The 14,429-nt window shown below is 36.9% G+C and overlaps 1 protein-coding gene across 1 annotated transcript; it reads right to left on the bottom strand.

Moving 5' to 3' along the window:
• Window positions 1-7,489: 7,489 nt before the first annotated feature.
• Window positions 7,490-8,652, bottom strand: LOC125480194 (NDR1/HIN1-like protein 6). The gene is given in 2 exon segments (XM_048590764.1): window positions 7,490-8,120; window positions 8,644-8,652. Coding segments are annotated over 2 exon segments (621 nt in total). The 3' UTR covers window positions 7,490-7,508.
• Between the last annotated feature and the right edge of the window lie 5,777 nt (window positions 8,653-14,429).

Genomic DNA, 14,429 nt, shown 5'->3' on the forward strand with positions numbered 1-14,429 from the left:
TGCTTTCGCCCAAACTCGCTTAACTTCGAAGTTCCGATGGAATCCGAAGCCAATGAGCTCCCAAAATGCCTCGTGCTATAGGAGGTGGGCATGTACATATAAGGCACATTACCCCATCTCCATTGGTCGATATGGGATGTTACAACCCACTCCCTTAGGGGCCCAAAGCGGACAATATAGTGCTACGGCGGAGTTGAGACTGAGATGTGACATAACGGTATCAGAGCCACTCTGTCGTTCGGTGCGAGTGTGCTGACGAGGATGTCATGCCCCTAAAGGGGGTGGATTGTGACATCCCTCATCGACCAACGGAGAGGGGGTGATGTGCCTTATATGTACATGCCCACCTCCTATAGCACGAGGCCTTTTGGGAACTCACTGGCTTTGGATTCCACCAAAACTCCGAAGTTAAGCGAGTTTGGGCGAGAGCAATCATAGGATGGGTGACCCATCGGGAAGTTGCTCATGAGTTCCCAGAAACAAAACCATGAGGGAATGGTAAGTCCAAAGTGAACAATATCGTGCTACGGCGAGCCGGTCTGGGATGTGACAAAAAACACTTTGCGCGACGAAATAAGATTTTTTACGCAAAGTAATATTTCGTCAGTCAAAACCTTACGCGACCAAATTTTTGTCACGCATGGTTCGTCGCACAAAGCTCGTGAAGATAGGGTTTGCGTGACGAAAATTAATCTTCTTTGTGCAACGAAGATTTTTTTAATTTAATTTAATTGTATGGCTTTATCCATAATATATGAAAAATAGTGATCAAATTAAAATTGACATATTCAAAATAAAATTACAAGATTTTTTTAATTTACTTTAATTTAAATTGACATATTCAAAATAAAATTACATATGAAAAATAGTGATCAAATTATCCATAATATATATTTTATTAAAAATGTACATATAAATTAACAAATTACAATAATAAAATCCTAACACACGTTTATTGTGGTGGTGGTGGCGGGGGATGTGGTCCGATAGCATCATAATCCTCAACTCCTCAACTTTCACCGTCAAAGTCCCGACGATTCCCTACAAAAAAAAAATGGTCAAATAACCAAATAAAAACAACATAAAATAATACCAAATTAAAAATGGGCATAACCTCCCCTAAAATCGGCATACCCCAAACTCCACCCCTCACCCTATACCAGACCCCAAATACCACCCAAACCCCACCTAAACCCAAAATTAGCTCCAAAAACACATATTAATGAAAAATAAATTAAAATTTAGAGAGAATGCCTTTTGGCAAAATTGAGAGTGAGTGAGAGATCACAAGATAGGAGTAAGTGAGAGATAGAGAGAGAGAGGAGTAAGTCAAAGATAGGGAGAAAGGAGTAAGTGAGAGATAGTGAGACAGGAGTAAGTGAGAGATAGGGAGAGAGGAGTGTGAGAGAGTGAGAAGAGATAGTGAGAGAGTGAGTGAGAGTGAGAGATAGAGAGAGAGAAGTGATTGAGTGTGAGATAGGGGGTTGGATTTGGGGAGAGGGAAAGAGAGGAGAGGTAAGAGAACTAGGGAGATACATTGACAAAATTGTGGAGGAGTTATTTTGGTTTTAAAAACCGTATCACTTTGCGCGACAAAGGATACGATTTGTAACGCCCTGCCAATTTATTTCGTAATTTACCTTTAGTGGTAGGCCAAAAATATCATAATTACCCTTATGTTAATAACCATTCTAACATTTCTCAATTTGACAATTTTCCACTAAAATTTAATCTCATTTATTTTATGGCTGCATCTAACTTCTCGTTAGACTGCCTACGTACCCATTGGAGGGATCAAGCCAATTGTAGTTCACAATTCACAAACATAGAACAATGACAACAGAATAAAATAACAATTCAATATAAATCACCTATATTATAGTCATTCATACGTAAAACAAGACACTCATCGTCGCAATGAGTCCACTAAGCTTCATGAAATGTCAACAACACTCTAAGATAAACTGCACACTAGAAACTCGGTTTAGTTGACTATAAAAAATCAATCGTCGATCAAGATCGAGGATAGCGTTCACAACCCTAGAAATCTAAATTGGAAGATCCGCCTATCAGATTTATGATTAGTAACTTCTCAACATCCACATTATACCTCTAGAACAACATACTAAAATTTCATTACAATCCAACGACTGGATTTCCGTCAATCGTAAATTCAAGTGGTGATCAACGTTTTATTTTACAAACTTAGAAATCCAATTCGGGAAGATCCATACATCAGATTCCCAATCCGTAAGCTCATATTGTCCCAAAATATTATGTACTATTATGTATTAAAGTTTGGTGATGATCCAACGGTCAGATCGTCGATTCATATAATGTCCAAGTGGCAGTTGTGACATCCCGCATCGCCCAGGGGACTGATCCTTATATGTATATTCCATCTCTACCTAGCACGAGGCCTTTTGGGAGCTCACTGGCTTGGGGTTCCGTAGGAACTCCAAAGTTAAGCGAGTAGCGCGCGAGAGCACTCCCAGGATGGGTGACCCTCTGGGAAGTTGCTCGTGAGTTCCCAAAAACAAAAACTGTGAGGGAATGGTAAGCCCAAAGCGGACAATATCGTGCTACGGTAGTGGAAGCGGGCCCGGGAAGTGATCCGCCTCGGGTCGGGATGTGACATTGGTATCAGAGCCTAACCCTGGCCGCGTGTGTGCTGACGAGGACGTCGGGCCCCTAAGGGGGGTGGATTGTGACATCCCACATCACCCAGGGGACTGATCCTTATATGTATATTCCATCTCTACCTAGCACGAGGCATTTTGGGAGCTCACTGGCTTGGGGTTCCGTAGGAACTCCAAAGTTAAGCGAGTAGCGCGCGAAAGCACTCCCAGGATGGGTGACCCTCTGGGAAGTTGCTCGTGAGTTCCCAAAAACAAAAACCGTGAGGGAATGGTAAGCCCAAAGCGGACAATATCGTGCTACGGTAGTGGAAGCGGGCCCGGGAAGTGATCCGCCCCGGGTCGGGATGTGACAGCAGTCCTAATCAAAACTATAGTCATACAATGAGATTTTGTCAATTGAACATCACATATGGAAATCAGGGTATTCAAATTAGTCTAGGAAAGGCAGATAGGGTCTCAGCCTATGCGCCGTCGCCGTACGACGGCCGACCACCCCGAGTTGCTGTAAAATTCAACTATTTCCAAAAATTACCAAATTTCACAAAAATGTAGAGCAAGCCAAGGGAAACAACTTTCATACCTGGGTTGAAGTCCAATTTGACCAGGAAACACCTCAAATCGCCCTCGAACCGTCAAAAACCCTTAAATTTGGGTGTTCTTGATTCAGCTCCAAAACAGCTCCGACGCACCAACCAAAGCATGGAATTTGTTTCTGAGGTTTAGGGGAGTCTATTGGTGGTAGTGGTTGACAGATTTAGCTTCGGGATTGATGGATCGTCACCATAAAACCTCTGCACCCACCGATGCAGTTCTACGTGAAATCGAGCCAAATTTCTTCCATTTTGGGGTGGAATTGGTAGAGGAACGATGGAGAGTGTTTTCAAGTGGTGAGTGGCTTCAACTCGCCAGAAAACCACCGTGATAAGCATCAGAAAAATTTGGGTGCCATCGAGTCGGGTCGCGGGTCGCTAGAGGGTTCGGTTTGGGTGGTTTTCTCCTCCTTCTTTTCTCTCCTGCACTGTCTTTTCCTTCCTTTCCCCTGCAGCCATCTGGCAGCTTCTAGAGTTCTCTATTATTTTTTTCCCCCACATAACCATAAATATAACTAATTTATATTTTAATTTTTCAGGGTATTACACGATTTTGCACAACAAAAGAATGGTTGTGCAAAGTCTTAAAAAAAAAAATTTAAAAAATTTCCGCACCCCATTTTTGGCACCCACCCAAAATTTCAGGGTTTTGCGCAACGAAATGATTGGTCGCGCAAAGTTTTAAAAAAATTAAAAAATTAAATTTCCCTAATCCCATTTTCGGCACCCACCCAAATTTAACAATTTTGCGCAATGAAATATTGGTTCGTCACACAAAATTTATAGAAATAAATTTTATTAGACAATTTAAATATAAAATTAAATAAAACATAAAATAAACAGAGTTTATGCGACGAAATATTAGTATTGGTCTCACATATTCATTTTCTGGGTGTAGATAAATTTTGTGGTGATTTCTGAATCAATGAAAAGATTTACAGAATGAGTAATTGGTAATGACGGTAAGAGTCGACGATGGAAGTACAACTCCGTTAAATTAATTTGTTTTCCGTCAACAGTTCAACGTCAAACCGTCTCAATTTTTAAGAATTAAAAAATAAAAGAATATTTAGATGTCAATTTTCAATTGGTGGGAACACCATGTGACTTTTGTGTCGGAAACCCCAAAAAAATTCTCCAAGAATGGAAAACCCTAATTTCAATTTCCCTTTCTCATTCATAAATGTATATATAATAACAATATAAAAAAAAAACTTATTCATCTTATACAAGCACTATTGGAGGAAGAGAAACTCGAATTCAGAACCTCAAACGAATGAGATAAATTTGTATCATTGGAGTGTAATTGTATTGTTTATATTCATCTCTCTAGGAAGCAACATACATGCAAATTACATATTTGACTAAGGTTTCAAATAAATCCTAACAACAAGGAAATCCCAACTATCAAGGACATTGCAATTAATGGTCAAGCAATTGTTTATTTAATTTAATTTTTTTTACAAAAAAAAAAAAAAAAAAAAAAAAAACAATTACTTGACCATTAACTCACACCAACAAAATGTTCTTAACTAATTGAGCTATAAATTATTTTTCTTTTTATTATTATTAGGTGAAGGGGAAGGATTTGAAATTGTTACAATAATTAAGAGAAAGGAGAGTCTCGAACGCGTGAAGCATGCATAAAAACTTAACACCCTATTCACTAGAATATTTAAATACAAAATAGAGAAATAACAAATAACGATTTGACTAAGAAATGTGGCATTAGGACAACTTGCATACGAAAGAAAACTTGAATCTTTCTATATACATGATAAATCAATAACAAAGAAGGATTTTATTAACTTTTAATGTGGCGTTACGAAATCAGTAACCAACTGCACAAAATAATGGACCATTTCACATTGTCTTTACATGTAACCAACTGCAGACAATAAATTGCCATTTACTAAAGTTCTAGGCAATGCTTACAAACACACAATAATGTTAGGGACTAATTTTGGAAACTAAAAGACATGGAAGTTGATGATTGGTTTATTCCTTAAATGTTGATAAACGTATTCATTCATATTGACGACACATCATTTAGTTTGTAATTTAGTTTTTCTAGCATTATGGATAGTTGCCAATTGTGAACTCATTTGGATCAACTTCAAGTTAGTAAAACCCTATGTCAATACACAAAGTTTGAAGTGGAGAAGAGAGTAATGGGAATGAGGGACTACTACACATTAGATGCTTGTAGAGGGACTACTACAACCAGCATATCCATGGTTTCAGGTGCTTTGCCTTTATTCTTGAAGTATAATCCATAACCATACCCACCGGATAATGGATTCCTCATTGGTTAACGAGTATATCCATCTTCGCCAATACAAAAAATATATTCGTTCAGTTGAGACATTATAAGTTGGTAGATATTAATTTTATTATTAAACATTTGATGTATAAAATGATCCAATAAATGAATCATGTTGAGTATAAAAATTGAAACACTGATAATGTTAGCTTGTCTTTGATATTTCTCATAAGCACCATTGAGTTTGCATTGATTTTGATTCAAAATTTTACTTTCCTACAAAATGCAATTTTTGTATTCTAAAGGTAAGGGTTCGGAGAATAATGGATATACAAATACATATATACATATATATATATATATATATTATACTATTATATTATATATAAATTATATTGTTTACTATTCGCGTCGGATTCGGTTACAGATACTGTTTGGAAATCCATATAATCATATCCAAAACCATAATCGAATAATATAAACGGTTTTTCCACATATCCAAAAATATACCCAAACTTCCATGCTCAGATCCGTTCCATTCAGATGGTTATCCACGGGTTTAACGGTTAGTATTGCCATCTTGCATTTCTCTTCGCCTCTATCGTGCAAGGATCTACAACTGACACATGGTTGAAATGGCCGTGGTGAGGCCGTCCGTACTAAAGAATCTTACCCCGTAGAAGCGAAGCTTTCGTATACACAAACAACGAGAAGTACTCTAGCGTCTCGTCGATTTTGAAGTTTCTTGGTGTCAAGGGCAGTACCAATATCGAAATTCCAATAATTGCAGACGATAGCAAGGTGAAGATCGGATTTCCTGGAGCAGTTCAATTTGGAGAAACTGAGACTCTAAGGGAGGTTGTGTATAAAGTTGTTCTGCAAGCAATGACTAGGATGAAGGTGAAGTATGTAGCAGCCGAGGCTTCATTTGATGTTCCCTTCTCCTACACCCAGCAGGACACTCTTATGAGCGGGGAAATAATTAGCAGCAACATCGACGATGGCGTTTATACCGGTGTCAATACCTTCGATTTCAAGTGTCACAGCACACAAGAAAAGCTTTGATATTCCATTAGTTCTACTGCTACAGTACTACTGTACCAGAAATTTATATGTATGTGTATCTTTCGTCTATGTTTTATGTGATTGTCATTTTCAGTTGTTTGTTAATTTCCAAAAAATCGATGAAAAAGAAATAAATCAAGAACATAGACTTTTCCGTGCGATTTTGTATTACTTTAATTGCTGGGATTTTCTTTCCACTGCTGATAATATTGAGTAAATATTATCTGAGTTCGTAATAGCCTCGGGATTTATTTCCTCTGTACTGATGTCTTTTCATCCAACTGTATATGGATTGGAAGATTTCGAGAGGCACCCTATATTAAAAAATTTCTTATAGACAAGACCTTCCAGCTTCCATACTCTAATATATTCTCAGAATTCGATCAAAAAAAATTATATTCTCATAATTCCGAATTGTGCCAAAAATTTTACGATGCTGCGGAGTATAGAATACTCCAAATTTTTTAACAAGCCTGAAGTGTTTGTATTTTTAACAAATATATAACCTGATTAAAAGCTTGAAGTCTTGCATATGGTACTTGCTACGTTTAAGAAAATCAGAATGGTAGAAGAGCCCAGAACGGTAGAAGCTCCCCAGATATGGAACCAGTAAGTGCGCTGGTGGCCCAACTACAAAATTCGAAAGTAACAATGATTTACACGTGGAGCACATAATGTATGCATGCTTTGGTAATGATAAAAGTTATTAAAAAGATAAAAAGACTTTTTCAGAGTGTGATTTTTCATAGAAATTTTGTTACCTCATATTTTTTACACAATATTTTATAATGTTTGTACGAATTGTGCCAAAAATATAAATATTAGAAAGTTTACAAAAAAATCTTAGGCCAAATCGAATAAATAATCCACGTGGTTATAAGGTATTTGAAAGATAATTCATGTTCTAAAAAAATTCAGATTTAAACTTTATGGTGTCCTCAATTAGCAAATTTACTTCAAATGTGATTTTTCTAATACATTGATCTGCATCATCCCAACCCTCCACCCTTTGATCATGTACCCAATCCTCGTCTTTCCCTCCACCGCTACCTTTATCTCCTTACTCTTCAACTACGCCGCCAGCCTCCGCCCCACCGTCTAATCCACCATTTTGTTCCTCACCCTCATATCCATCTTGAAATTCGTCGTGTTCCGGTGCCTATGCGTGAACCCTTTGAGCAGCTTTGAACCCAACGCCAACCCTACATCGTTCTCATCCCCGAGGATCGCGTACATCTCGATCCCCTCGCGGTAGAAGATGTCGAGTTTCAGGTTGGGGTTCCTCACCTCGACACTGGTGACAGCCTGGACGTTGAGGTGGGTCCCGTCGGGTTTGGAGACGGGTTCAAATTTGGGGATTTGGAAGGAGAGGAGGTAGAAGATGCCGCCGGCGAGGGCGGCGAGGATGATGACAATGAGGAGGACGGCGCAGAAGACGCAGCAGCATATGCAGTAGCAGCTACTCCCCCGGCTGGGCTTTGGGCGGAAGTAAGGGGGGATGTTGGGCTTTCGGCTTGGCGGACTGGGTAGGGGCCGGCCCGGTTGGATTACTCTGTATTTGTTCTAGGTAATTTTGCAAAAAAAAAAAAACAAAAAAAACAAAAACAAAAACAAAAACAAAAACAAAACAAAACAAAACAGAGACCCAAATGGGATTAGATTGAACTTTGTTTGAATAATAAAGAAATTATTAATTAATATAAAAAATGTGATTGAGTTCAAGAAATTGGATTGATTTGGGTAGTTAAATTAATTGTGCAGAGTAGGAAGAAGGGTCAGAACATTTTTGAAAAAAAGGATGGAAATCTGCAATTTTTGGAATTTGAATTCTGATAAATTTGAAACGTGGACTGAATTTCTGGGAAAAGAAGAAATAGGTAGTGTAATTTGGAGGAAAAAGATGAAGAATGGAGGAAGAAGGGAAGGGGAAGGATTGAATCTCAGGAAATCAGATCACCAAGACAGAGTCGTTCAATTTTTTAGAAGTAGGAGAGAGAGAGTTAATGGATAGTTAACAGAAAAATCACTTTACCATGTATTAACAGGTAGTTAACGGAAAAATCATTTTTGGACTAAATTTACTAACAGAGTACATCACAGGAGTTTAAATTCGAGTTTTTTTAGTACATAAACCATCTTCTGAATACTTTATGATCAGAGGAATCATTTATCCGATTTGTTTTGAAAGAATCTTTTTAACATTTATTTATTAAAAATCAAATCCTTCATGAGTGTGTTTTTCCACCTTTCTCTCACTCAAAATGCTCTTCATTGAAAATTTGACTAAAGAATACTGTAAAGTTGAAGATGATCACAAAGTAGTCCATGCATATCCTTAAAGCTGGGATGGTGCATAATGACGCCTCTGTTGCATTAACAATTTATTATTAAGCCTTAGGCCTTCTGGCATTATCATGCATCGTGAAGAAAACCCAACCAGTGATGTTTCTTGTGATTTTTCGGGTCCCAGCTGCTAACAAGCAGATTGCCAAGATATATATGGCTTATGCGTTGGGACATTAGGGTTTTGTTGTTTCCTGAGTCTTTGGGGAATGATTCTTTGATTAAATTAAGGAGAGAACTACAGTGCCAATCAAGATCAGTGAACTAAAGAAGACGATGCATAATGAATGGAGAGATTTTTTCGAGTATTCAAAAGGTATTTCAAGTGTTGTAATACAAGTAGAGTAAATAATAGTTTTTTATGTGTACTTTTACTTATATTATAATACGTGGAGTGCTCTCCTGAATACTAGTCACTTAAAAAAGTTTATCCAATTAATGGGGCTAGAAAAAAGAATAAGTTTGCCGAGATTTGTGGGTCATGAGGTTTAGATGGAAGGAATTCGGCGAGGATGCCCTTCCTAATCATAAAGCCAATATACTGTAATTAATGATCTCATTTTAGATTGTGGGTATTTATATTACCAAGAATGGGAAAACTCTAATTCCAATTTCTCCTACTCATTCATAAATGTATATATAATAAAAATATAAGAAAACTTATTGGAGAAGGGGAAACTCGGGACCTTAAACACAAAGTTGAATGAGATAAATCTTTGGGGTTTTATTGTAAGGTAATGCTAAGAAGATTAAATTTGTAAACAAAATTTGCAAACCAAAGGATGTGTTATCAATAGAAAATAAACATGTTTATCAACGCTTAAGTAATAATCCAATCATCAACTTTCATATCGTTTAATTTGTAAATTTTGTCTACAAATTTAGTCTCATAGCATTACCCTAATTGTATTGTGTATATTCTTCTCTCTAGGAGGCAATATATATACATACAAAATAGTTGGCCAGGTTACAAAGAAATCTCTAACAAGAAGGAAATTACAATTAAAATAACAATTACAATAATTGACCACTGACGCACGCTAACAGAATGCTCTTAACTAATTGAGCTATAAATTCTTAATACACCGTTGTATAAACATACCAAAGTTTACGAAATACAGCATAAAAACGTTCCAAAATCATAAGGAACCCAATGGAAAAACCAAGGCTCTTTTTGTCTGTTGGCTTTGTTTTAGAATTACCATTATATGAATAAGCTCTAACATGCCATATTGACTACCAAATGTGGACATGCAAGACGCACACACATGACACAGCGACTCATTGCGTTGTCAGGTTTATTGGGACAGCATATCCTTCATAGATACGAATCAGCAGGAGGCCAAGAATTGTGTTGTATAAAAATGCATATTCTTTTTTAGATTTCAACCAAATTAAACTCAAAAACTTGATGGGTTTGGGTTTGGGAACATTACATTGTAAAACCAGCTAGCAAATAATTCTTGATTTTGCCTGGCCTTGGATCAATAAAACCAGTCAGGCTTCATAGCCAACTCAACTGCCAATAGTCCTAATTCAGACAAATGGACCAGACCAAAAGACCAGATTTTATATTTCTATTGTTTAAAATACTAAGTAATCTAATCTTAACTTTTTGGTTTTTAACAAACGATACATCAATCTACACTAATTTAAATTACGGGAACACAAAGGATTCAAAACCGAAGCACAGTGAGTTGAAAAAAATAAAAAAATAAAAAAATTCTTATCCACCACGTCGTCACGTCCACCCCTTGCCTAAACTTAAATTAAATAATGCAGTATGTTTTGAAGTGTTTGGTAAGTTTCCATCACGGTGTTGTAAAAAATAGCTAGTTGCATATGCAATTTGGATTCGTATGGATTGGAGCCTGTCAATGTCATGCATTCGGACGTGGTTTGATGACCACTGCTACCATGCACCTGGCAGTAACTTATTGAGAGGAAGTAGCTCGATTGAAGTATTCTGTTCCTTTTTCTTAAAGGCAAAACAATCTTTTATTTCTATTGAGAGATTCAATTAACTTTAGATCAAGATTCTAGTGTTTTTTAATCAATGGGGAATCCCGGATTTGATTTAGGATATGATCCAAATTTTGATGATAAATATTATTAAATTAAAAGCTAGTTGATCATGATGTTAATTTTTTTTTCTTTCCCCGAAGTTCATGATGTTAATTAGTTTATGAGTTTAATGAATTGTATAAGGGAGAAATTATTATGTGGAGAGACCATCTATTAAACTATATATAAGAATGAATGTCCAAATTTGAAGGAGACAATGATATATTTACAATAAGGGTGAGAATTTGGACTAAATCAAACCATGGACATGCCATGATAGTTTGGTTTTAAAAGTAGAATATTACTTACAAATGAAAAGATTTATCATCAAACAATAATACTCAGCAACTTAAGAGAGGTGAATTAGGATTAAATACCAAGTTGAATATAGGTTTTAAAGAAAAGGCTAAATAGCCAAAATGGTCCTTGAGATTTGCATAACTCATCACTTTGGTCCCTGAGATTGAAAATCAATAGAAATGGTCCATGAGATTGTTCACCATCCATCATTTTGGTCATTCCGTTAAAAACTCTTTGGGCAATTTCCAAAGCTTTGTAACTCAATTGTTTCTTAACCAAAGTCAATCCATAATACATCAAAATGAAGATAGAAAAGCGTAGAACAAGATTATACATATTTGGAAACCCAATGGTTGCCGGAGATGGCCAGAAATTAGCCTCAAAGGTGACTGGTCCGTGAGAAAACAGAAAAACTTGCCAAAAACTGGGTAAACTTCAAACGTTCATAACTTCTTCAATACTCAACAAAATCGAGTGATTCAAAAACAAAAATCATACTTCTCGACGAGATAAAGAGAATGGTACCTTTATTGATGGCTAACTCGCCATGGTTAGACCGGAAAATGGCTCAAAAGTAGCTAATCATTTTCAAGTTAGCCACTTTTGAGCTGTTTTTCGGCCAAACCACAGCGAGTTAGCCATTGAGAAAGATACCATTCTCTTCGTCTCGTCGAGAAGTATAATTTTTGTTTTTGAGTCACTCGATTTTGTTGATTATTGAAGAAGTTATGTACGTTTAAGCTTTACCCAGTTTCCGGCGAGTTTTCCAGTTTTTTAGCGTACCAGTCACATTTGAGGCTATTTTCCGACCATCTCCGGCAACCATTGGGCTTCCAAATAGGTATAATCTTGTCTTACACTTTCCTTTCTTCATTTTGATATATTGTGGGTCGAATTTGGTTAAGAAACAATTGAGTTACAAAGCTTTGAAAATTGCCCAAAAAGTTTTTAACGGAATGATTAAAATGATGGATAGTGGACAATCTCAGAGACCAAAGTGATGAGTTATGCAAATCTCAAGGACCATTTTGGCTATTTAGCCTAAAGAAAAATACCAATTTTAAGGAAAACCACCAAGTCCAAACTATATATTTAGATTATGCCTAATTTGTTGGCCAAGACATTATAAGCATTGGAAGAAATATATTTTTCCCTATAGCAGGTCACCGACGTCAGTGCCGGAAATTGGCATCAAACACCATCATTTGTGCTGAAAAAGTTTTCCTGTCGCCGAAAACATTTTCAAGTCATTGTTCAACAGTGACATAAAAAAATAGGAATAGGTGCAACTTTTTTATCTTAAATTATGTAAATTTTTCTTCACATTACACACACAACAAAATTAAAGAATTAATGAGAAAATTCATCACTTTACACGTATTTTTTTAAAGTCACCATTGGACAGTGACCTTTACATCGAAATTTTGATCGGTCCATTGCTGGGAAAATTGATCGGTCCATCGCTGGAAAAAAAATTGATTGGTCAGAAAACATTTTAGGATTGAATCAACATGTTTAGTAAACAATTCTACATTTACCATTTTGCTTATGCAACTAGCTATTTTTTACCAATTCATATAATCCAAATTGCATATGCAACTAGCTATTTTTTACAAAATTGTGTTCAGTTCGGAGTAAGAAATCAAGGTTAGGAGGGGACTTTAAGCCATATGAAAGAAATTTGGTTAAAAATAATATAATAAATGGGAGAAAATTGAAGGTCCATTAGATTTTTTGTACTAGACTGAAGGTTTATAAGCAAAATAGATTAATAAATTCACGAATGTTGTGAACTTTCCTAATTTAAGTGTGATTATGTAAATCCTACATTATATTTGATTTTAGTTATTATTTCCTAGGGGGTGTCATATCCTCAACACACAATTCCCCTATGATTCTACAAATACATATCTCCTTTCTCTTTCTACCCTTGCCACCAACCCTTTTCTTCTTGTCAGATAAAATAGGCTACAACACATTATCAGCATGCGCCTACCTTTGCGCTTAGGAATCTGACAAAGCTTTTTCTGCATCAAACCAGTTCATTCATATCATCATGCAATCAAGTTCTTTCAAAACAATGGTTTTTATCTCGATATTTTTGCAGCCTTGATAGCATGAACATTCACCATAATGCATGACCTAACTTTATGCTTTTCGAATTTTAGATTCTACATAAATTGTGTATGCATTATATTCATAATTGCTGAATTATGTGAATTTGTTATTGCCATGAATTACATCAAATATATGTACATGCATTAAACTATTAAATTGAATTGAATATGCATATAAAAATTGAATTGCATTGAATTGAAAATTTTTGAAATCGAGAACCCTAATGGTTCCTTGAACCCGTGACCCTCGACACCATTGGGCTCACACAAGCCCACCATAGGCTGTGAAGCACCGAAGCAAAACCCTTGCTCCATATGAGAAGATGCCTATTTGGCATCAAAACCTAACCCACAACGTTGCCCACAGTAAGCCACGATTTCACCGTTGTCAATTCCTGGGAAATCACGCCTACAGTTGTGATTAGGATTTCACCATCGTCGAAGACGATGGGTTTTTTCCTCAAAAATCCAATGAAACCTAAGTTTCCGTCCACGATTTGAGTTCCCAAGTGAACCCACAAGCTTTGTCGTGATTTGACTCCCGAGGAAAGTCGCCTAAAGTGTCGTCGGCGTCTCTCCCGATTGTGCTCCGACACCCAACATCGTTCGGGTGTCCCGAATCCCCTCGACCTGAGCCCAAGTGGGCATCGGATCCTCGGCCCGCATCAACGCCCGTTGGGCTTACTACTGCTATGTGTTATCCCAGCCCAGATCCAACAACCCATTCAGTTTTCTGTTGGACCTAGCCCAATGTCGGTACATGGTGTTCCCCCATGACGAGTCACACCTAATCACATCCTCATCTGGGCCATCTGTTTTGGGCTTAGCTCTCTTGCAACCTGTTTGTTGCTACTGGGCTTATAGCCCACTTTGTCATTAAGGACTGATCCACCTGAGCCTATTTTTTGGTTCTGGGCCACACGGCTCTTGTTTACTCAGCCCATTTATGGGCTTTGGTCCAATTTTTCAGCCCGAGTTTAATTGCCTAATTATTTTAGGCCCAATGAGTTATATATTTTTTACCCACACTTTAATTTTGGCCCGAAGT

Source organism: the organism of the source record quoted next, unplaced genomic scaffold (assembly GCF_019419815.1).
Source record: "Pyrus x bretschneideri cultivar Hongxiangsu unplaced genomic scaffold, Pyrus_bretschneideri_v1 Contig32, whole genome shotgun sequence".
Lineage (NCBI taxonomy): Eukaryota > Viridiplantae > Streptophyta > Magnoliopsida > Rosales > Rosaceae > Pyrus > Pyrus x bretschneideri.